We start from the raw sequence: 26,025 nt of genomic DNA on the forward strand, positions 1-26,025 counted from the left end.
CAAGTCAATTATTTATAATGAAGCAATTTAAAAATAACAGCAGTGGGTTTCTGTGGATTTAAAATATGCCAATAGTGGGGGTGGACCTAAGATGAAGAGAGAGACTCTTCCAGTGCTTAGGGAGGGAGTCTAAAAAAGCCAGATGTCTTTTAGACTTTAAGCCAGAGCAATAAACAGAGAAGCGAAGTTGGCTGCACAACCTGAGTTACCCTAGAGGTAGCGTTATGAGCATCCACACGGATACTGTGGAACAAGACCAAGAAGGGCCTTAAAGACGAAAGCACAATCTTTTAATTAAATCTACAACTAAATGGTAGCCAGTGGATTTACAGTCCAGAGTCTAGAGTTCTAACCATTACACCATGAAACCTTGGTAAGGATCACCTTTGCTCACAGAGCTGCAGAGAATTAAGTCTTTCAGCCAAGCAGCACGATAGCAAAGAGCCAGTGAAGGTTTTGGTTTTTAACACTAATTGTTAACACTAAACGCTAATGTTTTCCCGATTCTGACTCGGTTTGAGACTGCCACAAAAAGTTACAAAGGTTCCAGCGAGATTTGAACTCGGATTGCTGGAGTCCAGAGTGCTAACCATTACACCATGGAACCACCACTACCTGGTGGCCATCTGAGAGGCAAGGTGGGATGTGGCTAGGTAGAGGCGTTTGGTCACTGGACTGCCTCGACCAAAAATACATGGTCGTGGCTCCTTTGCTAAAACCCGAGATTGAACCAGGGACCTTTAGATCTTCAGTCATTTCGACAGGTCTGTGGGCAAACCAACTGAGCTAAACAGCCCCGCTCCAACTAGCTTGCTGCCAAACTGCCTAGAAATTTCCTGATTGCCTGTAACCCTAATCAGGCTAAAGAGATTAATTGAAAGCACAAAATTGTGTGATATCATAGGCAGCGAGGGATACATTGTGCTGCCTTCAGAAATCGATCAGATGACAGTATGTGGTATGAGCATTGGATTCAGATGTGCCTTCCTACCTCTGTATGCAGCCAGTGGAGGTAGCATTTTTCAGCTTTTGGACACAGCCATTATGTTGAAAGATGTCACCATTGTCAGACTCACTACTTGAGGGTGTTGAAGAGAGAAGTTGGGGATGAAGTGCTCCTTTCCAGGTTGAAACGAGTGACCGCTCACCCTGACTATAAGGCACCAGGGTGGGCACAAAGTCTGATCCTCTACATTTCTATGATCCTTCAGAACCTGGGGGTGACAAAAACTAAATTCAAGTCAAGAAATAGGTCTAATGTCACACTAAACCTTCATGTTCAGAACTCATGTTCAGTTTATGTCCCATTTACACACTGACTGCGATTTAATTGCTGGAGGTCACCAAATCTATATACTGGCCTGCTGAAAAAAACAGCATTGCTGGTCAAAAGCATGGTGGACCAGCTACACCAGCTCAGTTTTGCTTAAAAAAAACAACAGCATGATGTCTGTCAGTTGTATAATGCATGTCAATGGCAAAAAAACATGCACAGCGCTCTGACAACGAAAGTGATGTCTTGCACTCATTGAAGCAAAGCGCGAGAGATCACTTCCATCAAAAAATTGATGCGTTTTCAGACCTTACCAACTGGATGCGCATGGCAGTTGGACATAGTAATTTACATTCATATATAAATTGCAGTCATGCATAATGCATCACATCATGCACAAGATGAACTTCTATTACAAATCAGTCATTACAGCCATAATGCTGAAAACCTGTGACACTGTTTTTCTATACACATTTTTAAAATTCTATTGCTGTATGTGGACAGAAACCATTTATATAGAACCTTGAAATTTCTCATTGTCTTCACTATCAATAGTAGTCGCCACATCTTAATTGCATATAGTTAAAGTTTTAACTTGGCTGAGTTTTAAGACATTTTGTCAATTCACTAAAAAAATGAAAACTTGAAAATGAATGACTTCAGGTCCCTTTGTCACTGTGAATCACCGTCAGTGTAAATGTCCCTTTAGTCTCACATTACCTTGTAAAAAGTGAAACACTCAAGCTGTGCTCCATGGAAGACGTTCTGTTGGTTGGGACTGTATGTCACTCTGAAGGCTGTGGTCTTTAGAGGGCCCAGCTCACAGGAGAGAGGAGAGATGGAGAAAGGGGATTCGGCTCCATTGGACCACATCAGACAGATCTTGCCCTTGGTGTAGTTGGTGATGGAGACTGACTTAGATGCTGGGCCATCATAAAAAAGGAGCTCAGAGGGCTGAACTTTAACATGGGGGATGGGGAATCGGGTGGAGTTTGAGGTGTTGTAAAGTTCTGTTTCCAATTCAGGTGCTGAATTTACATGGAAATACTCGTCCAGAGGACTGCGTGGCTTGAAGAGAGGTGTGGTATTGTTAGTGTCCTCTGTTGGAATCTAAGGAAAGTTAGAAGCAGTGTTATGTGATGTCACATCCATGTTATATTTTCCAGGAAGATTTAAATTTTTTGTGGTACACCCTATTTTTTTGTGAATTAGAAATATCGAACTAGAAACTGATTAGGATGTTGATCTAAGAACATTTTTATGTTATATCAGAGTGCAGATGAACAAACACACACCTCCTGCATTTGCAATGCTCCACTCTCATCCAGTTTTAATCGCCGTTCTTCCAGCAAGGCACTCAGTAAGTCAGGAGGGTAACAGGTGAGCCCTCGTAGCAGATTTAATCTGTAGACACTCAGGTGTCTTGGCTTTAAAATGGCTGGCTTCAATTGCTCTGAGTGACAGGTGCCAATCAAATCCAGAAACAATGGCTCCTTTAATAAGAAAAGCAGAACTACACTATCAATGAAATGAAAATCAGTTAAAAAAAAGAGTAGATATTCAACCAAGAAGCTGATAAACAGACAGACAGATGGATGGACGGGCATACATACATACAGATAGATAGATAGATAGATAGATAGATAGATAGATAGATAGTTAGATAGATAGATAGATAGATAGATAGATAGATAGATAGATAGATAGATAGATAGATAGATAGATAGATAGATAGATAGATAGATAGATAGATAGATAGATAGATAGATAGATAGATAGATAGATAGACCTACCCTGTGCAACAGTAAACAGGTCATTGTCTTGTGATAAGCTATAGGGTGGTGTGGTCCGAACTTCACACGCAGGGTGAGTTTGCTGCTGCCTGGCAGAGAGCCACAAGGCTTATCAACACTGAACACACTACTATGGCTGCCAGTGTCCACATCAAACTGGTAATGAGCCAATACTGTAGAGGTGTTGATGATCTGTACATTGTGTGTGACCTCTGTGCCCTCCTCAACACAGCCAAAGTCCAGTATAGAGGTACTAAGAGACACTACTGGACCTATAGGTGACAGAAGAAGACAATCAAACCACGTTTGATATGATTATAAACAGATGTTTGGAAAGCTCTTACTGTTGCGCTATGTATTGTACCTATGCAGGTGCCTGACACTTTGAGAAGGTCTTCACTTACTGCCCCATGACAGGTAAGGCAGAGGTAGTCCACACTTATGCTGTCCACTGTGAGTGGGGAGAAGCAGACAGGGACTTTCAACACTGAATGTGGGGCGATCTTCCCCTCATGCACCTCACAGTGGAATACAGACTCCATCAGAGGGGGTCGTCTCAGCCAGGACAGACTGAATGTTGTGCTAACCTAACGGAGAAAGAGAGTGACTCTGAGAGAGAAATATCTGAGTAATGTCTAAATATTCAATGTGCAAAAAAAGAAGGGAAACATACAGTGGAGAGGTTGTAGATCTCAAAGTGCTTTTCAAGAGAGTTTCCTACTGCCACACTGCCAAACTCAAGCACCTTACAGCCTTCCTCCTGTCCCATGGAGCTGATTTGGAGGTGGGGGTACTTGGCTGTTGAAAGGAATTTAAATGTGATCTGAGTCAATTTTGACAATAAAATACTTTCTCTCACTTTAATTTGCAGTGACAACTATGCAACACTATGGCTCTGCAGTACTAACATTCCTCCTGCACAGCAACAATGGCTCAACCAATGGCATGAATTTGGAGCAGGATTATATGTCTGTCTAACCAATGAATAGTCATTATTTTTGTAATAGATTGCAACAATGACATACACAATATTAGTGGCTTTGGAATAAACTATTTTTTTGTCTTAAAAAAAAATCTACACCATGAACCAAACTAACCTCTGATATGAATCACTGCTTTGAAAACTATGATTTGAAGAACAAAGTATTTGAAAATCAGGTATTAAAAAATGTACAAGACTTTGTACTTTAAGAGGCAATTAACTATCATCACATGAGGCAAATGAAATGAAATGAAATGAAATGAAATGAAATGAAATGAAATTTAATAATTGAATAAAGAACAATGGCAAAATATAAAACTTTTGATTCATAGTAGGGTTCCAATTATAAAAAAAACAAAAAAAAAACAATACATTTTAAATTATGCAAAATATTAATTTTCACAAATATATATTTATTTTGGGAGTGTAGGGAAACTTGATTAGTAATTCACAATTCTCTATGGGAGTGGACGGCCACTCTTTTGTCCTGATTTGCTTGCCTTGGTTCTCTGATTGGAGGATCTTCAAGATGTATTGGTTGTGTAATTCTTCTCCTGAAATTTGGCTTTTAATAAAATATTTTTAATAAAGTTAAAATTTTGCTGATGGCCTCTAAAAGCATATTTCATAGATTAACAACTTCTGAGCTCATGGTAGGTCTGTTTTTAAAGGTTTATAAAGAATTGTTAAATATGTTTTAAAATGAATGATTTTAGTACTGTAACATTTTAGAAAAGACCACAAAACTTGGCAGGTTTGGTTTCGATTAAAACAAACTCTGGGGCGATTGATCTGTTACTGCGGGTCATTTGAATAAGTGTGAACGCTGCCATCCAAACTCTGGTGCGCACCAAACAAGCAGACCCCTGAAAAGGTGGGTCTCGATCCATTTTCAAACTAAATCTGGTGCAGTTCTACTGAAATATGAATGCAACATGCACTAAAGACATCTAAACAAACTAAAACAAGTTGTAATGTCACAAGATGAGACCTTAAAAAGGACAGGATGCTGAAGTATTCCTGTTTTTTCGTCATAGTCACGATGTTACTCTTTACAGCTCAGTACAGGCGTCAGATATGGGTCTTCTTGCAACAGATATTCGTTTGTGTGTATAACAAATTAATCCTGGAGGTGTTTTGACTCCTTTACACATTTTATAAGCTCTCTGTGAGTTCTCAGCTGGTAAAAATACCATCATATGTACGCACATACAATGAACGCATTTAGCCCAGCACACAGCATTGTTTTGGATGTTCAGTAAGCTAAAAAGCTGTTTTTTTGTTTTGTATCTTAAGATTCATTGTTAAAAATGACAGTGTAAATGCTAAGCAAACCAGGACTAAAAAATGTATCATTTTCTTAGTAAGTCCAGACCAAAAGAACCGAGAGAACTGAACTGCAAGTGTAAACACCGTAAATGTGCTTTTTGAAATTCTTAAAATGTTGCACAACCAAATTTTAAGCGTCACTATCTTCTATGACATTTAATTGACATTTAGAGTCCAACAAAAGCTTAGTATACTCACACAGCCCACGCAGAAGTACAGTACAGCTGCTCTCCCCATCATCTCCAAAAGCACAGCAGGCCTCAGCCTGGTACACTAAAGCCTGCTGGGGTTTGAATTCTACTGTAACCCTGCATTCTTCTCCAGGCTTTAACTGTCCAGTCTCAGGGGACAGCTGGAACGGAGGATCCACACACCACCTGAATCCTGTCTGCAGCTTACTGGTGGAAAAATGTGCATTCATGGGTTTTTAAATTATTTTCTTTACACTTTATAACTCAGCTGCCTTCGTGACCACCTAGTTTCCCTCAAAATAATACCAAAAAGTACTATACTGTGATAAACAGGGTAGTTGAAATATTCCTTAGGTGGCAGCTGTATGCTCTTTAGACGTGCAAACACATCTTTACCTGGAATTACGAAAGAGGAAGCTGGTTTGGGAGCTGTGCTGGGCAGCACAGGGTGGCAGCATCACCGTGTCTGGAACCTCCAGGGCATGATGAGGAATCACAGCTCGCAGAGACACGTGGAATGTGCCTTCCTTACCCTGAAACTCTATAGTGCCCACATACTCACTCTAGAAAGAGAAAGGCAAGAAAGAAGAATATACACAAATCCAAAATATATTTTTGCATAATGAATTGATGTGCACACTAAAGTCAATACAATGACAGGTCTTCTAGTCATGCAAATAAGATTTGTCAATACTTGCTGTGAATATTGATTGATTGATTCATTATAATCGTAGGATTATTGAATGCCTCAAGTTTAAAAAGGTATAACACAAGCGAATTAAACTTTACTTTCTCAAGAGGCTGAAAAGTAACTGGGAGTGAGAAAGATGTTCCTGGGCTCAATAGGATGGTCTGAGGAAATGGTGTGCTGAAGAACTTGGTCTCAGGAGGTCTGAAAATGACAAAATAAACAAATCTGTCAGTATAAACACTACTCTTCAAAAATCTGGGAACAAAAAGATTTTTGTAAATATTAATACTTTTATTCAGCAAGTATGCACTAAATTGATCAAAAGTGACAGGAAAGACATTTATAATAGAATTTCCTATTTTAATTAAATGCTGTTAATTTAAACTTTCTATTCATCAAAGAATCATGAAAAAAAAAAAGTATAGTGGTTCCCACAAAAATATTAAGCAGCACAACTGTTTTCAAAATGAATAATGATAAGAAATGTTTCTTAAGCAGCAAATAAGCATATTAAAATGATCTCCGAAGGATCATGTGACTGAAGACTGGAGTAATGATGCTGAAAATTCAGTTCTGCCATCACAGGAGTAAATTACATTTGAAAATATATTCAAATAGAAAACAGTTATTTGAAATTGCAATAACATTTCACAATATTAAATGTACCCTTAAAACTAAACCCTAAAACTACCCCAAATTAATGAATGTAGCATACTGACCAGTACATTAAGCCTTGAATCCTGTAAAAAGTAACTTTTGGTCTTTATGAGTTATTGTTTTAAGTGGACTGACCTGAAGCTGAGTTTCTGGAGTTTTCCATGTGTGTTTCTAAGGATCAGAGATTTGGTATACTCTAGCCCTGGCTCCCAGCCCTCCCAGACCAGCTCAGCACAGGTCTCCACCCCAAAGAAGCAGTTCTGGGTTCTCTTCTGAAGGCCCCCTGCCCTGAGGCTCGAGACCCTCTGAAAACAGCAAGTAAGCAAGTCATAATGTCTGTTGTCTTTTTACACCAGCAGAGGGCAGCAAAGCATTTAAGCAGACTGACAGCAAAAAGCCAATGCAAAATCAGTCAAATGATTAAAGGGCTAGTTCACCCAAAAATGAAAATAATGTCATTTATTAATCACCCTCATGCCGTTCCACACTCGTAAGACCTTCGTTAATCTTAGGAACGCAAATTGAGGTATTTTTGTTGAAATCGGATGGCTCAGTGAGACCTGCATAGACAGCAATGACATTTCCTCTCTCAAGATCCATAAAGGTACTAAAAACATATTTAAATCAGTTAATGTGAGTACAGTGGTTCAATATTAATATTATAAAGCGATGAGAATTTTTTTTGTGCGCCAAAAACCCCCAAAATAACGACTTATATAGTGATGTCCGATTTCAAAACATTGCTTCGGGAAGCTTCAGAGCATAATGAATCAGCATATCGAATCAGCATTTCGTAGCACCAAAGTCACGTGATTTGAATAGTTTGGCAGTTTGATACGCGATCCGAATCATGATTCGACACGTTGATTCATTATGCTCTAAATCTTCCTGAAGCAGTGTTTTGAAATCGGCCATCACTAAATAAGTCGTTATTTTGTTTTTTTTCACTTTATAATATTAATATTGAACCACTGTACTCACATGAACTGATTTAAATATGTTTTTAGTACATTAATGGATCTTGAGAGAGGAAGTGTCATTGCTCCCTATGGAGGCCTCACTGAGCCATCGGATTTCAACAAAAATATCTTAATTTGTGTTCCGAAGATGAATGAAGGTCTTACGGGTGTGGAACAGCATGAGTAATAAATGACATAATTTTCATTTTTGGGTGAACTAACCCTTTAAAAACTATCTGCAAACAATAGCAGAAGAAACTAAACTTGATTAAGTAGACATAAAAGGCTAATAATGAGCAAAAAAATAAGAATAGAGGATAGAATTAATAGGAAATAGGAGCAAGCCGTCAAGTAACTACAAGTTGTAAAGGTAATTTTTATTGTGGAAAATGTTATGTTTATATATTTTATATGTGTTGTTTTTTATATAATGGTTTTAGTGAGAATTCTGCAGGTTCCTTTGTCAACTTAACCCATTTAGTGTGACAACATGCTATAGCCTATAGTATATATTTTTTGACTTTCAAAACACATCTCACCTTTCTATGCTGGTTGTGTGCAACTCCAAAGGGAATGCCTGAGCTCAGAGGATTCACTGGATTATCTGTCAACATTGCAACTAAAACAAACAACCAAACCAACAGAGGTCAATAGTGCTGTATTAAAATATTTCATAAAGCTTTCATATAAAATTAAATTAGATTAATCAGACATGGCTGTAGTACTTGAAGGATTTGGGGCTTTATCAGTGATGAACCTAAATTTCATCCGACTGATATTATGAACATATAAAGTCCATACTGCATTAGGCAATACCTGTATTACAGCTGCATGCCTAAGTGATATATTTACATTTATTGCAAAAGCAGGATCTGTTATGTGCCTGTCTGACTCTGAGGTTAACTGAGGCTGGTGTAAATATATGACCCTGTCACTCATTTCTTTACATCTCTATTAGCTTAAGTGATTTGCCTTAAGGAAAAGGTGATTGCCTCAGAGAATGATCAAATGAAATGTTATTGATAAAGATAAGCTGGGTTTTCTGTATTATATTTCTAAAATGAATGACATATTTTCTTTTAAAAGTTGACAAGGCGTTAAAATTGCATACATGATGTAATTCCGTTAAAATCAATCATAAAATTAGACTGCTAAACAATAAAACAATGTATATCAAGTATTTACAGTCACGCGCGTATATTACGTTTGTTCCTTCTACCAAAACGCGCGTTATTTTTATGTAGCCTACTAAAAATATAACTTACCACAGCAGTTATATCACAGTTATATCTCAAACAAAACGAGACAACTGAATAGAAATTTGTCAATTTATTTGTTTCGCCATGCTGAAAGTTTTGCTCCCAGTTCAGTTGTGTATTCGAGCTCCATGACAACGCCGACGGAAACAGCTAAGGGACATTCTACACACACGTTCTTTCTTTTTTTGCTCAAGGACTTCAACAATAGCTTCAGGTGAGATCGAAATGCAGGTGCAATTTTCCAAATGCGTGATAAATGTTCACAGTTTGCCTCTTTGAGTGCTCGAGTTTCCTATAGTTTGGCAGGGTATTTATTCCCGTCACTGCAATGCATTTAATCAATATATAAATATGTCCTATTCTAGTTTGGCTGAGATGGACCACTGCACCTTCTCTGCTTTAATATTTAATTGTTGGCCTTACACCACACCCCTGTAAAAATGCTCTTTTGGTCATTGAGGTAATTCATCTTTTCAAATTAAATGGCCTGGTGACATCAGCATAAGGAGTAGATTATTTTACTTTTCCTTCATTAACTTAATTATTTGCCTATCAGTAAACCCCCCTGAGTAATTCATATTTGAGAGGCTGTGGCCATAAATATCCAGGCCCACGTTGTTTATAATGCACTGTAGATTCATCTGCGCTTTAATCACCATCTCTGTCAGCTAGAGGTTAAAAGGGAGAGGAGAGTGGGACGATGAATATGTAGGATGGGGGGTAATATTCGTTTACAGTTTTAAACCCTTCGCTCATGAGCCAGACGCATAAACATTTGTACTGTATGCAGCATTTTCACATCCTCAAAAAACAAAAAGGGTTCAATGACAGCAAGTGAGAGAATGCCTGAAACTCATCTTCAATTTTGTTTATTTCCCTTTGTCTCCAAGTACATATTTTACCAGCAATCTTTGAAGGTCACACAATCCTTCAAACGGAGTCCTGATATCAGTTGAATAAATTAGATATATAATCTATAACAGTTAAATAACATTAAAGACAGCAACAACATGACATAAACTAATGGACTAACTAATGAACCGTTCACAGTTTGCCCTTGTTCAATATTTGCCGAGGATTTACCAGTTCCTCAGTGTTTCTAAGTCAATGGTTACTGGAAGAAAGCTGACACTGATGACCTCTGGACAATTTCCTGCTCCTCAGCATCCACTTTTGACTACATACTAAACGAAATGTGTTCAACAGATCAATGAGCACAAGTGTCGGCCTGTGACTTTCAGTGGAAAGGCCTCCTCATTTGGTTCAACAGCTTCTATTTTTTCAACCAAAATGTCCATATTAACATATATAATAAAGAGTAAGAAAAACAAGTTAGTTTGAAATAGTGTACATTTGCAGTTTACAAGCAGCCTTCAAGAAAAAATATTAAGTGCAAATAAACTGGAAGACCATTTTCATGAATCATTTAAGACTTTTTGACTATAAACATCCTGTGAGTATTCATGGACAATGAACTCATTGGGCCTAATTTTGACATCAACAGCTTTCAGTCTTGAGGTGCTGGATTTTAAACCTTGACGTAGTTAGCTGTCCAATTCATGAACTGACATGCCATTAATTCCTCATAACCCTAGCCTGATCTTTCGGTCTCCTCCGATCTCTTCCAGGTCGTCATCAGAGTAGGAGCCATGAGAGCTGTAGCTCAGCGCGGAGCTGTGCTGCAGGAAGTCCGAAGGGTGAGATAAACCTACATTAATGGATTTTCTGAACTCTTCCTCTTCTTCTTCATCTTCCTCCTCTGCATCCAGATCCTCGTCATCGTCGTGTGCACTGCAGCGACTGAGGTCTTTGGGTTTGTTTCCTCTCTTGCCTGACTTACAGCCATCTGTTTCCAGTTGCGCAGCCTGCTCTTTGGCTTTACGGCTGCGCTTCCACTTCATCCGTCGGTTCTGGAACCAAATCTTCACCTGGAAAACACATAACAAACATCACAATCATTTACGTAAAAGGTTGATCCATTGGTATTAGCATTTGGTAATATTCAGGAGCTTTTTATTTGAATGATGATTAAAATTATTTTGTTGTCTCTTTGTTCTCGATATGTTTTTTCACCTTATCCCTTCTTTCTCACAACCTGATTTCATGAGAAAGCGTAATGATTTTGCTTTAATGAAGGTCTAATCCTGACCCTAACCAGGCATGGGGCGTAAGAAGATTGTATGAAAACGTACAAATGAGATTCAAATTCGTATGAATTTGCTACCATTTTGTTAAAACATAAAATAGTTACGAATAGCCATGAAAGTGTGTTGCTTTTTCCTCAGCTGTGTATGTGGCCACTTAGCAATTCTTTCTCCCAATCCGATTTCATGAGACAACGTAACTATCTTATGAGGTGGTGATTTCACGGGAATTCGTACAATGCGATTTGTATAAAAATTTATGATTTTAAAAAAAATGTACAAAGGTCTACCTCTAAACCTAACCAGCAGTAGGGCATAAGCAGATTATACGAAAACGTACAATTGAGATTGTACAATTTCATATGAATTAGCTACCAATTCGTTAAAACATAAAACAGTTACGAATAGCCATAAGAGTGTGTTGCTTTCTCCTCACCTGCGTCTCAGTCAGCATGAGAGAAGTGGCCACTTCGAAGCGTTTGGGTCGTGATAGGTACTTGTTGAGTTTGAACTGGTTTTCCAGCTCTAGCAGTTGCTGGCTGGTGAAAGCTGTGCGTGGTCTCCGGCACTTTCCAATCAGACCAGATTGAGGTGCCCCTGAGAAGAGAGTTTGTTGATAAAGGAGCTGTAAGACTCGTGCCAAAAAACAAAGACATACGGTGAAGACACCAAGCAGACGCAGCAAACAAGAACATATTCACCTCTTGTTACTCCCCCCTAATAGATAATGATAACAGCTTTACTTCAGTTTATTGTTGATGACAGGGCTGGGAGATATTGCTTTAGCGGGACAATAAAACACCAGAGAGCACCATTAACTTAATGAAAATTCAATAAATGCTACCAGATAACTTTATTGATGAAGCTCAGACCGTTTTAAGTGTATCTTTATAGTTTTCCTTTGGATGAAGGCTGTTTTAATGGAGTTGTCATTTATGATGCTATGAAAAGACTGAAAATAAAAAAGCTTACATTATAGTTCCGTTAGCAGTAAATACTGATTCAATTATGCTAGAGAATATTTATGGCATGTGAGTTCACTTTGTGTTTTTGCTGAGAGAGCATATATATATATGTTATATATTTATGTGATGTTATTTTCCCTATATTTTTGGATTCATAAAAGTTTATAAATATATTTGTAACATTATTTTCTATGAAAACTAAAGAAAATGAGAGCAAACTTGATGGAAATACGCAGTTTTTACTTTGAAATTATAGTGGCATCATTAAGACATGTTTAATTGCTTGACAATACTTTTTAAATACTAAAGTAAGTCACTTAAACACTAGTAAGTATGCAGAAAGGACACATACCGCTGTAGTCTGCAAGGCGAGGCATTATGAGTCCTGCCCGGAGCCAGTGTTCTAACGGAAATGAACCGGCCACGGCTGCTGCTTTCAGGTGGTCCTGGTACGGATGCGCGAAACCAGAATACGCGAAGGTGGGATGCTGCGATCCAAGTGCCGCGATGGAGTACATAGGTGAGGGATACATTCCTGGCATAGACCCTTGAGAAAGTGATGTTAATCCCGGGTGAGAAATGTTTAGCATGCCTGGTTTGGGTATGACCCCTGTCTGAAGCTGAAAAGCGCGAGTAGGAGAGTTTTGTGTCCGTTTGCATGTTGCGGGCTCGATGTCAGCACCTTCATTGCACAGTCCCGGGGAATCCTCGCGAACTATCCGCTGAGAGCTCTCTGACAACAGAGCGTCTATTCGAAAGTTCTTCGACTTATCCATGGAGCCGAACTTTAAGTGTCAAGCTAAAATATGGTTATAAATTAGTTTAAGAGTTTCTTTTTTCCTTCACACTAGGTTTAATTTACAATTAACTCTTCCTTAGGCCGTTGGTAATATTGTCTAACTCTTTAAGACAGTTGTGGATATTTTGTTTCTCTATAACTGTGTTTTCATCTCTATACCCGTGACGCAACACTCTGCCTGGAGCGCGAGCAGGCATCAGTTTTTGACTGTCTCGCGCTCTAGCACGCTCCTCCTAAACACTCTCTGATTGGTTCATTTGGATGCTCTTATAGTTGAGAATCTTCCAATATATTCTAATTAATTCACTACACACGCATTTATTTCAAAATCAAGCCATACAATTCACATCTCTTACGATTTATCGGTCGATTGATAAAATATATAAATTGGCCACACAAACATTTGTTTAGCCTACAACAATTGGTCCTTTGTAAAAATATTTTTGGTCTACCAATAGTTTGCAATAGGCTATTAATAAAACATCAACGTAAACAGCAATAAGTAAATGTGTTATATGTTGAGATTAATATACAAAAAATGGTTATTTTACACTAAATACTGCACACATTTTTTTTAGCAAACAAAATATCACAAATAGTCTACATATTTATTAACATTATCGATATGATTTCAACTGGTGATCTATGTTATTATATTTTTCTTATTTCGTTGTATGAAAATGTGATTACAGTGTATGTTATGGCAATATTATTTCACTTAATTAAATTTGAATTTCCACATCAGTAATTACATTCGTAAAATGTTTAAGATTTAGATGTTTGGTGCAATTTAATAATAAAGTCTCATTATTAATTAAAATTACAATGTTAGAAATATTTTAAATAAGCCTACATCAAAAAACACTATTAAAAGAATAGAAAATCTAAATAAAATAAAAAATCTTGTAGGCCTAATCTGAAATGAATTGCTTCTGAGTAGTTTATCTGAGATAGCCTATATGTCCTTGTCTTGTCACATTCAGATGGTAATTCAAATTTCACTCTGCTTGACTAAAGTATCTTCTTTAGAGCATCGAAGAGGAATTCATAGTGTACAGAGGAGGAATTAAACATCAGTTCCACTCTTCTCGAAATTAAGTTTCAGGTTTCTCCTGAATGGTGGAATATATATTTAAAGGTTCAAATACATTGCTAACTAACTCACACTAACCTTGACAAAGGGACAATGGCGGACACGGACAGGTTGACCTTTTTCACTCCGCGCGCTCGCAGGTGCGATTCCGCCTTGCTTTCTCACACTATATGCGGCGTGTTTGCATGACCACTCGCTCACCCTTGTTTCTTATCTGGTGCAAACATATACTAATGCACAAATAAATCAACAAGCATGATAAACGCAAACGGACACGCTGCAGTTGTAATGTTCTGTCATTATCTGCCGGTTATTTGCTGCTTGTTTTTCCAGTAATAATGTCGAAACAGCAGTTTATTTGCACGAGGGCTGAGACGTTTGGAGAGAATAACGACCTGACACTATAGCGTGCCAACACGGAAGAAAGTGCAGTACGAATAAAAAAAACTGAGCAAAGATTCAAAAACGAGAAAGAAGACAAATTTAATTAATAGCTCAAAGTCATGGCTTTTGAGGTGAACTGCTTTTGTCTTAATTTAATGTTCAGTTATTTGCACTCTTTTCTGTCTCTCTCTCTGTGAATAGTTTTTCTCATGGGAAGTCTGGTAGTGCTCTCAGCACTGTCAGTGAGTTCCCAGAAAAGACCTTGAGGTTATAATTAATCTCAGTTCATTAGGAAGATAAAGGACAATTATTAGGCTTCTACCTGTCAATCATTAACAGTGCTTGGGTTTACACACAGCAGAACAGATAATAAAATGATTTGTCTTTCTTTTCTTTAATTTCTGGGAAGACGGATTTTGAGGTTTTGAAAATGGCCAATACAAAGTAGGAGGGACCAAGTGATACACATTCAGTATTAGCCTCCAACAACACAAAAGTGCTGTTTAATGAAATATATATTCATGCAAAACCAGTCACAAGTCGCAGGAGTATATTTGTAGCAATAGCCAACTGTGTATGGGTCAAAATTATCGATTTTACTTTTATGGTAAAAATCATTATGATATTAAATAAAGATCATGTTCCATGAAGATATTTTGTGAATTTCCTACCGTAAATATATAAAAAATGTATTTTTGTGAGTGGATATGCATTACTAAGGACTTAATTTGGACAACTTTAAAGCGATTTTCTCAATATTTTTTTTTGCACCTTCACATTCCAGATTTTCAAATAGTTCTATCTCGACCAGATATTGTCCTAACAAATCATACATCAATGGAAAGCTTATTTATTCATGCTTTCAGATTATATATAAATCTCAATTTAAAAAAAAAGTACCCTTATGACTGGATTTATGGTCTAGGGTCACAAATATAAATGCAATAAATTCGAACTGTCAGTGGCTTACTTTTCATTTAATCAGAAATTAAAATAATTAGATGACAATTTTAACATTTTTTTTCCCAAGCTGAAATATATTTTAGAAACAATTGCATGAACATAAATATTTTTCCCCAATAACTGTAAAATTCTCTGTCAATGTTGGAATAATAATGGGATTTTCTTTTTCCTAAAATTGAGTATGGCACAGTTGTCTCTCTCCAATATCAATTAAATGGCAAAATAACATGTTAAAAAAATATTTTTAAAAATATTATTATTTTAAGGATTGAATTAGTTATGAAATACTAATATTATTAGTCAGTATAAATATTATACAATTAATATAATTAGTAATAATTAATAAAACTTTTTTTTTAGATGCAACATTGTGTTAAAAAGGACAAGGAGCGCTGGAATCTGCAAACAATAAAATACAAAAAGTACCACATTAAGTACATTTTCTGGGTTGGGAAGGACAGCTGTGAAAATGAAACTATAGTTTGTGTATGCAATTGAAAACAATTTGTTAAAAAAATGAATGTAGTGAATTAGGTACCTGTGGTCCCTTAAAGTGTTCAACTCCCTGTGCAAAACTAAATAAGAGAGTGACACAAAAGAAGCCATCAGTCAAAAAGAACCATGTGAAAACTCATCTGGATTTCTGAAAAAAGCATAAGATAAAGTTTCTGCCCTGATCTTCACCAATTCAGAAACTGTGGTACTATTTGAAAATTGTTGTTCAAACATATCCAACTGGGTGAATGGTCCAGAAACGCATCTAAATGTATGCAATGTTTCGTGAAATGTTTCATACTTACTGCAAAGCGTCTTTTTACAAATGTGAGGACTGAATAACTATGCAAATACGGATTGTTTTTTTGGTTACAAATATTTTAGTTAAAAAATGTCTGATTAAAATGATGAGAACTAAATTTCAGCTTAAGAGTAAAATGTTAACACTTTTTGCAAGGCACAGATCCACAAATAAATGTCCTCTTTCTAAAATAAGAGACCACAGATGCCTAACAAGCCTGCCAAAAGTGCAAGCACTCTGCATTCTGGCTGTCCAGAAGGGAGCCAACACTTGTATTCAAGAGACTGTAAAAGAGCCACTGAATGGACAGCTATTCATACACAAATGCGACATGGGCTGCCCCTTTCGTAACTGTCTGACCTTTTGCTCTAGGTCAGATGTAAAAAATAGCAATGTGCAGTGCTTGTGCAGATTTCATCGTTAAAGCTAAGGAAACAACCTATGTGCTGCTGTCTAATTTCCAATTCCAGTCTTCCTACACAGCAAATTTAGCTCTTTGTCCAGACCTACCAAAAGTTTAAATTACATGCTGGAATCCACTGAATAGTTGCGTCTTATTTTAATTTCCTTTCATAACCATCCCATTGTTGCACTCTTGTGTCCTTGTGATTGACCAGAGGGAATTGAAAACTTCCTCAGTAACCAGGGCTGGGCGGTGCAGGTTAACCAGTTCAGGCCTGTGTTGAATCGTATGATTAATGACAGCTATGTTGCAGAGACATCAAGACAATGGCAGAGGCAAGAGGGGTGTGTTTCTGGATAATTACTGGTAAATCCTACCGTTGTTGAGTTAAAGCATAACAGAAAGTTCAACACACACACGTGCACGTACTACACAGAGAGGATGACTGGGATGGATAATTAGTCCCGCAGAGCTGCTACAAACATCTGTTGCTCCGGAAAAAATGGTGGCAACATCAGGAGCTGGTGGCGCATCGTGGGTGGTTCTCTCGCTGCCATAAAAAGACACAAATATTTCTCTGTTACCAATTATGGGGCATTTTATAAATAAATAAATAAAAGTGTAATACCAATTGCAACATTATACATTTCATAAAAAAAAAAAAAAATCAATAAAAGTGCAATAATTAATTAAGAAATTATACATTTACTTAAAAAAAGTAAATAAATAAAAGTGTAATACAATTGTAACATTATACATTTCATAAAAAAAATCAATAAAAGTGCAATAATTAAAGAAATTATACATTTACTTAAAAAAAGTAAATAAATAAAAGTGTAATACAATTGTAACATTATACATTTCATAAAAAAAATCAATAAATAAAAATAAATAAATAAAAGTGCAATAATTAATTAAGACATTATACATTTACTTAAAAAAAAAAAGTAAATGAATAAATAAAAGTGCAATACCAATTATGGCATTATACATTTCATAAAAAAAAAATAAAAATAAAAGTGTAATACCAATGATGACATGATTTATTTATTTATTTTTTATGAAATGTATTAAGTACAATATAATTTTTTATTTATTTATGTATAATTTCATACTTGGTATTGCACTTTATTTATTTATTTTGAAGTGCAATAGCAATTATGACATTATAAATAAATAAATAAATAAAAGTGTAATTCCAATTATGACATTATTTATTTATTTATTTTAATAAAATGTATAATGTATAATAAAATAACATGTATAATAAATTGGCATTGCACTTTATTTATTTATTTAATTATTTATTTTAATGAAATGTATTAAGTGCAATATCCATTATTTATTTATTTATGTATAATGTCATAACTGGTATTGCAATTTATTTATTTATATATTTATTTATTTTAATGAAATGAATGAAGTGCAGTATCAATTATGACATTATACATTCATTAAAAAATTATAAATAAATAAAAGTGCAATACTAAATATGACATTATACATTTCATATAAACAAATAAATAAAAGTACAATACCAAATGTGACATTATACAGTTCACGTTTACACGACAATTATGTACTAAAAATGGAAAAAGTTTTTACATTATGTTATATTTGCACACAGACGACAACGTTATCAAAACGACCCGCGTTCACACGGATCCGTGAAAACGACTAAAAACGCTGTATTATTCTTGCCAGGCCAGTAGTTGGCGATGTCACTTTGTAAAGAAACACTGGGGCCCTATCATACCCCCGGCGCAAGTGTTTTTTGTTAGTTTCAGCCCGACGTAGTTATCATTTTCACGTCTTGCACCACATTGTTTAAATAGCAAATGCATCTGTGCCCATTTTTTCACCCATATGTGTGCTGGTCTGAAAATGAGGTGTGCTCAGACGCATTGTTGGCGCGTTGCTATTTTGAGGCAACTAAAATAGACTGTGCCATTGACTGTCAGGGTTCTGTCACTTCGGTCTAGTTTATTTCTTGGTTTTGTGACAGAGCTCTGACACTCCCGTTCTTGTCGTGTTTTTGTGTGAGCGTACAGTCTCGAGTGTTCTCGGGGCTGTGCGCTCTCTTGTCTGCGTGCCTTGTTTCATGTTGGGAGCGTGGTGTTCGGATCCCGGCACTCGTGTCTAGTTTGGTTTCGGTTTCGTGTCGGGATTCGGACACTCGCGCTCCCAGTCCTGTCTTTATTGTGAGCGCACGGTTTGTGTGTACTTTCACTTGCCGTGCGCTCTTGTCTCATGTTTTGTGTAGCACGCGGTTATTTCCATCTGCCGCGTGCTTTCATGTTGTGGTGTTGTCTTGTGCAGCACGCAGTCTGTTTCACGGGCTGCGTGCTCTCATGTTGTCTTGTTTTGTGTGAACACGTGGCTTATGAGTTTTCATAGTCACGTGTTCATGTCTCGTCTTGTGTAAGCACATGGCTTGTGATTTTGTCTTAATTGGCCATGTGCTTGTCTTTGTTTTGTTTGGTGTGAGCACATGGCTTGTCATGTGTTTCTTTGTGCCATGTGCTCTCATGTCTATGGTCTTGACCCCGCCCACCTTGTTACCTCATTATTGGTTGATTTGCCCCACCTGTCTTCCCTCTTTACCTGCCTTGTTTGCTCTCCTATTTGTTCTCCTTGTGTTTGCAGTCCTGTGCTGGTTCGTTGTCATATTTTCCCTGGTGTTTTCGTCAAGTCAAGTCAAGTCAAGTCAAGTCATGTCTTGTTTTTTGTTAAGTCTGTTTTCCCCCACGGGGTAGTTTTTGTTTTATTTTTTATTATTAATAAAAAGCCCTTCCTTCCCTGCATTATTTGAGTCCTCATCCTTCCATACCTGACAATTGACCAGCTGAAACCTGATCTAAAGTCAATGCTGCAGTTTTTTTTTTTTTTTTTGCACAAACATGCCAAATATTAAAAATAAAAGGATTACAATGTAAAAGATTATTATTGTGTGCATAAAGATAAAAATGCTTTGGTGGAATCCAGCTTGTCCCGTAGATGGTCTGCTCGCACGCTTCGTGCACAAGCAGATCCGTTTCCTCGCTAGAGAAGTGTTCAGTTTATCAGCTTGCAAATTCCACCATGTAAATAGTGAATCTGCTATGGCACGAATGCAACTGACTTTAAAGGGACTGGGCGATGAGACTCTGATTGATTTATTGCATGTTATGCCCAAAACACACCCATTACTCATTAAGAGAATAGGAACAACATTTTTAGACAATGCGCTGGGTGCACCAACCATTTTTTCCGTTGTTAAAAGGTGCCCTAGAATCAGAAATTGAATTTACCTTTGCATAGTTGAATAACAAGAGTTCAGTACATGGAAATGACATATGTTGAGTTTCAAACTCCATTGTTTCCTCCTTCTTATATAAATCTCATTTGCTTAAAAGACCTCAGAAAAACAGGCAAATCTCAACATAACACTGACTGTGACGTAACAGTCGGGATCATTAATATGTACTCCGCCAACTTTTGCATATGCAAGCTCATGTTCAAGGCATTACACAAGGGCAGGCAGTATTAACATCTGGATCTGTGCACAGCTGAATCATCAGACTAGGTAATCAAGCAAGAACAATAGCGAAAAATGACAGATGGAGCAATAATAACTGACATGATCCATGATATCATGATATTTTTAGTGATATTTGTAAATTGTCTTTCTAAATGTTTCGTTAGCATGTTGCTAATGTACTGTTAAATGTGGTTAAAGTTACCATCGTCTCTTACTGTATTCACGGAGACAAGAGCCGTCGCTATTTTCATTTTTAAACACTTACAGTCTGTATAATTCATAAACAAAACTTCATTCTTTATAAATCTCTCCAACAGTGTAGCATTAGCCATTAGCCACGGATCACTATCAAACTCATTCAGAATCAATGTAAACATCAAAATAAATATAAGTAAGTATACTCACATAATTCGAAGCATGCATACAGCATGCATGACGAACATCTTGTAAAGATCCATTTGAGGGTTATATTAGCTGTGTGAACTTTGTTTTTGCACTGTATAACTGCACTTATAGTCGAGAGCTCGGGAGGGCAGGGAGCGCAAGGATTTAAAGGGGCCGCATACTGGCGCATATTTAATGATGCCCCAAAATAGGCAGTTAAAAAAATTAATAAAAAAAATCTATGGGGTATTTTGAGCTGAAACTTCACAGACACATTGAGGGGACACCTTAGACTTATATTACATCTTTTGAAAAGACGTTCTACGGCACCTTTAAACTATAGCAAAAGTGGATTCGGACATGACCTAAGTGCACTTGCGCTGTGCGCTTCAGACCATGCGCTTAGATCATTAAAATAGGGCCCTATATACACATGCGCATGATGTCACGTTTTCACAAATTCACTTTTTTTTGTAGTTTACATAGAGACAATAAAGGTATAGTTTTCAAAACCTTGCACTTTGAACCCCGTTTTCAAAAGTGAACGCCATTGTCGTGTAAATGAACAGCCAAAACGCATAAAATATTTTCCGTTTTTAGTTGAAAGCGGTGTCGTGTAAAAGGCCCCAAAGTTGAAATGACTTGTACAGCCATTTTCATTATACTTAAAAATTTAAGGCAGCACCTTTAAAGGAACACTCCACTTTTTTTGAAAATAGGCTCATTTTCCAACTCCCCTAGAGTTAAACAGTTGAATTTTACCGTTTTCGAATCCATTCAGCCGATCTCCGGGTCTGGCGGTACCACTTTTAGCATAGCTTAGCATAGTTCATTGAATCTGATTAGACCGTTAGCATCGCGCTTAAAAATGACCAAAGAGTTTTGATATTTTTCCTATTTAACACTTGACTCTTCTGTAGTTAAATCGTGTACTAAGACCGACGGAAAATGAAAAGTTGCGATTTTCTAGGCTGACATGGCTAGGAACTATATTCTCATTCAGGCGTAATAATCAAGGAACTTTGCTGCCGTATCATGGCTGCAGCCGGCGCAATGATATTACGCAGCGTCTCTCACATACGTCTCCATGGTTGCAGGGCACGTTCCCTGTGCAAGCAGGGGCTCACAGGCGCTGCGTAATATCATTGCACTGCTGCAGCCATGGAACGGCAGCAAAGTTCCTTGATTATTACGCCTGAATGAGAGTATAGTTCCTGCATATCAGCCTAGAAAATCACAACTTTTTATTTTCCGTCGGTCTTAGTACACGATTTAACTACAGAAGAGTCAAGTTTTAAATAGGAAAAATATCAAAACTCTTTGGTCATTTTTAAGCGCGATGCTAACGGTCTAATCAGATTCAATGAACTATGCTAAGCTATGCTAAAAGTGGTACCGCCAGAACCGGAGATCGGCTGAATGGATTCGAAAACGGTAAAACTCAACTGTTTAACTCTAGGGGAGTTGGAAAATGAGCCTATTTTCAAAAAAAGTGGAGTGTTCCTTTAAGTTTGAAAATTAAATATGTGGATTTTTTACAGTATATATTTTAATGAAACATTTAATGAAATGTATACATTTCATTAAAAAAAGAATGGTAAATAAATAAACAAAATATGTGCCATGCAATCTCCTTCCAGACATATAAAATATTTTAAAAAAAGTTTAATCAGAACATTTCCTTGGGGTTATTATTGCTCCTGAGCCACAATAATTTATGGGATATCATTCCAGATTTCTGAACCACAATGTAATAACTTCCAAAGTATAGCCGTATTTTTATATGTCAGGGTGAAATTTAATTAGCAAAGCAAAAATCAAACAACATGCACAGAAGCAGGGCTGAACTGCCGTGGCCTTTTGTGTAGGGGTATGTGTGTGTTTGGTCAGTCTGGAGATATATAACAGGACAGGTATGATGGATAACTACTACATCTAATCAGGCTCTATGTTTATCTTCCAGGACCATCCTAGTCAGCTCACAGATTCATTCAGGGTTGCATGCGTGTGTGACTGTCAGAGGTGAGCAAATTAAATATGACAGTTCAATTAGCCCTGCTCATCCAAATGGATGCACCTAATCCTGCTGCAGGATAAGCAGCCCCACCCACCAATAGACTATATGTTTTTTAATCAAACAGTCCTCACTGTGGCAGGAATGAAGGAACCTGCGCATGCAGCCTTAATTCAAAACCATGATTGAAGCCCACCTCACCTTTCTGAATTGTGCACCCTTCCCATAGCACACATGCTAAGTAATGCTTTCTTAAAAAGACAAGAATGAAATTAGAAAGCATAAAGAGAAGTATAAAGCATAAAAACAAAAACACAACAAAAACTGATATCCTTTAGCTTTTAACTCCAGTGGAAATGTTTACAGTCTACACACCATTCGCCATTTTCGTGAATAACCCTGAAACAAACATCTGTGTACAGACTGCGATCCCTTTATGTACTGATTATGTCTGTGCTTTTATATCATAAACCTGTCATTCATAAATTACAGCATCTGATTTCCATCAGGAATTCATTAAATATTCTCTTAGATAATGACATGCACACATTAAATCTCAGTGTTTGTCTGGAAGGTTGTCGTTAAAATTTAATATTTGCTTTGCAAATCTATGCCAATTTGCAGAGTGACTGCATAGGCTGCTAGGTGTATTTAAATGTGGATGATCTATGGGGGATCAAGTCAGGGGGCACAAAAAGGGTCCTAGAAAGCATATTCTCATCCAGAAACAAATCTCACTTGTGAATAATTTAGTATCTTGACCATTACTGAAACTTGGGTCTTTGGAACACTAATGAAAATGATGCATTTTTCAAATTTAGTATTTTCTCCCTTTACAAATAATAGTGAAAAGTTAAATTGAAAAATTTATATTTCAGAATGAAATTGGGAATATTCCAATAAGCATATTGTGTTTCAATGGAAGCAAGAACATCTGATCTGTACAAAGGAGTTCATATGATTGTAAATTCAGGTTTATGATTAGTGATCTGAAATAATGCTGAACTTTAAATATTTTTTTTTTTTTTCATTTTTCCTTTTTTTACTTTTTTAACAAAAAAGTATAAATTCTATAAAAATCAAACTTTAAAACCATGTCGACTGTCTTGAATCATCAAATAACAATATAATTTTTAAGTTTCATAATAAGTTTGACAATTATCACTGTAAAAAAGATTTTGCGTGCAATAAGCTGAACAGTACAGCAGGATTGAAGATCAACAACAATAGCATCAACTATTTTATGAGCATTTTAGGATATCGCATAAAAAAAAATAAAGAAATAAAAAAAACGTTCTGAAATTTGATCATTTGATCATTCTGAAATGCCCGAGTCAGTCTGTCATCAGAATGATTTGGTATAATGGCCTCCCAGGAGCATTTCACATGATTGCGTTCACAATAAGCATCAGAAAGCAAGAAAACATGATATAACATGATTCTACAGATATTTTGTGCCAATTTTGTTCTCTAGAACACATGGGATGGAAATGCTGCTTTATTCACAAATGTTTATGCGACATTACAATTTTGTGCATAAGTTTCCAAAATTCACAACTTTGGATGGAAACATAGCTAATAAAGAAGGTTAATACACTAAGTTTTCAGAATGTTGGGGAATGTTTGCAGTGTTGGGGAAAGTTACTTTCAAAGTAATGCATTATAGTAAAAAAGTAACTAATTGCATTACTTAGTTACTTTTTATGAAGGAAGGAAAGAAATGCAAATTCATGCATGTACAGTAGAGGGCAAATTAAACAAATTTTAGGAGGATCTTTTGACAGAAATGCAATATAATATACATATCTGTGATTTCAGTGGTGTATAAAGACCTCACATAATGAACCATTATGTTTTTATTACCTTAGAATGAGCCATTTCTATCTACATACACCGCGGGTCCCCTTACATGTTAAGTCGCCGTTTTGCGCCGGCATGTTTCTACAGTAACCCTAAACGGACAAACTGCTCTGAGTGCATTTGATTGACTAGCTACACTCTGCTGTCTCAGACGATGACATATTTGTCCTGTGTTGGCCACCGTAGCTTCTCTATATTGCAATTCCCAACCTTACCGCTAGATGCCGCTAAAATGTACACACTACACCTTTAAATGTAATGCCTACTAGTTACTTGAAAAAAGTAATCTGATTACGTAACTCAAGTTACTTGTAATGTGTCACTGATGACTTGCTTTAGGTGTAACAGACACTCTCATGGCAAATTTTACATTTTGGTGACTTAGTGGCTAATTTGTATTAACTTGTACAATCTCATTTTGTATGTTTTCGTATGATCTGCTTACTCCCAACTGATGGTTAGGTTTAAGGGTGGACCTTCGTGCCTGGCTTTTTTACATTTTTCGTACGAATAAAGTTGTACGAATTCATGAGAAATGGCCACCCAAACAGTTACGTTTTATGCATGAGATCGGGTTGGTATAACTGCATCTGTGTAAAGTGGCATGTTGCCACCGCTACATATGGCCTCAGCCCATTTAGGAAATGGTCTTGGCTGTGTACAGCAGTCCGGACCAGTGAGGCCTAAAAGAGGAATTAGCAATCCGTTAACTGGCCGTTCTGTCAGAGGTTCTGACAAGCTGAAAGGGAGGAGCTGTCAAAAGCTAATTTATCTCCTATGGAGCCCAACATGAAATTTCATTCGCTAATTAGAAACCCCCCACCCTTTCTGTTCTAGCACTTCGTCACCTCTCCTCGATCCTTCCGCCTCTCCGTCATCGTCCCGAGGGCGCAACATCACAGTGACAATGCGGCATTATGGAAATAAATAGTTCCATTATGCCGCATTGTGTAGTGGAATTGGACTCGCTGCACTGCTTTAGTGATGGAGGAGGGCTCTACTTTGATTAAGACGGATGATTTATTGAGGAACGGTCGCAACACGTTTGGAGTCAAATCTGGGAAGGTCATACATAGGGAGTTTCACGCATTTGTAAGCGCATACATTCTAAAATGCGACCATTATGCCATACTTTTCTAAGCATTTTAATTTTGTCATTCACTCTCAGATCAGCCTTAATAAGTTTAAAATAAACACATTTATGCAGAATATATTTTAAAAGTACAAGCTATTTTGGTGCATATATTGCAATTTAAAGGGATAGCTCACCTAAAAATGAAAACTCTGTCATCATTTACTAACCCTCAAATTGTTCCAAACCTGTATGAATTTTTTTCTTCTGCTGAACACAAAAGAAAATATTTTGAAGAATATGGGTAACCAAACAGTTGATGGCCCCCATCGATTTTTTTTCATACTATGGAAGTCAGTGGGACCCATCAACTGTTTGGTTACCCATATTCTTTTGGGTGAACTTATCCCTTTAACTGTGAAAACTACAGGTTTCCACCACCTGTTTTCTCCAAATAAGATTTCTTAGGCATTATTAAACATCGCCATTATTAC

General features: G+C 36.9%; 2 protein-coding genes across 3 annotated transcripts in view; both read right to left on the reverse strand.

Annotated features, from left to right (window-relative positions):
• Positions 1–10,985, reverse strand: part of cfap65 (cilia and flagella associated protein 65) — a 30,686-nt gene extending 19,701 nt beyond the window's left edge. The window contains exons 1-12 of one of the 2 annotated variants that reach the window (XM_067410203.1): positions 10,847–10,985; positions 8,415–8,494; positions 7,052–7,221; positions 6,358–6,460; positions 5,965–6,131; positions 5,576–5,775; positions 3,740–3,864; positions 3,431–3,653; positions 3,067–3,338; positions 2,569–2,766; positions 1,994–2,383; positions 1,077–1,214 (exon numbers count right to left, since the gene is read on the reverse strand). In XM_067410203.1, coding sequence (XP_067266304.1) covers positions 1,077–1,214; positions 1,994–2,383; positions 2,569–2,766; positions 3,067–3,338; positions 3,431–3,653; positions 3,740–3,864; positions 5,576–5,775; positions 5,965–6,131; positions 6,358–6,460; positions 7,052–7,221; positions 8,415–8,489 — 2,061 coding nt within the window. In that variant the 5' untranslated portion in view covers positions 8,490–8,494; positions 10,847–10,985. Of the gene's footprint in view, positions 1–1,076; positions 1,215–1,993; positions 2,384–2,568; positions 2,767–3,066; positions 3,339–3,430; positions 3,654–3,739; positions 3,865–5,575; positions 5,776–5,964; positions 6,132–6,357; positions 6,461–7,051; positions 7,222–8,414; positions 8,495–9,140; positions 9,264–10,846 lie in introns of those variants that run through there. The other variant, XM_067410202.1, reaches the window with a different exon arrangement.
• On the reverse strand, positions 9,994–13,659 carry mnx2a (motor neuron and pancreas homeobox 2a). Its single transcript, XM_067410204.1, has 3 exons — positions 12,596–13,659; positions 11,715–11,875; positions 9,994–11,062 (listed from the first exon to the last, which is right to left on the reverse strand). Exons 1-3 carry the CDS (start codon positions 13,017–13,019, stop codon positions 10,718–10,720), a joined length of 930 nt encoding a protein of 309 aa, XP_067266305.1. The 5' UTR covers positions 13,020–13,659; the 3' UTR covers positions 9,994–10,717.
• Between the last annotated feature and the right edge of the window lie 12,366 nt (positions 13,660–26,025).

The sequence above is a fragment of the Chanodichthys erythropterus genome, chromosome 14 (genome assembly GCF_024489055.1).
Source record: "Chanodichthys erythropterus isolate Z2021 chromosome 14, ASM2448905v1, whole genome shotgun sequence".
NCBI lineage: Eukaryota > Metazoa > Chordata > Actinopteri > Cypriniformes > Xenocyprididae > Chanodichthys > Chanodichthys erythropterus.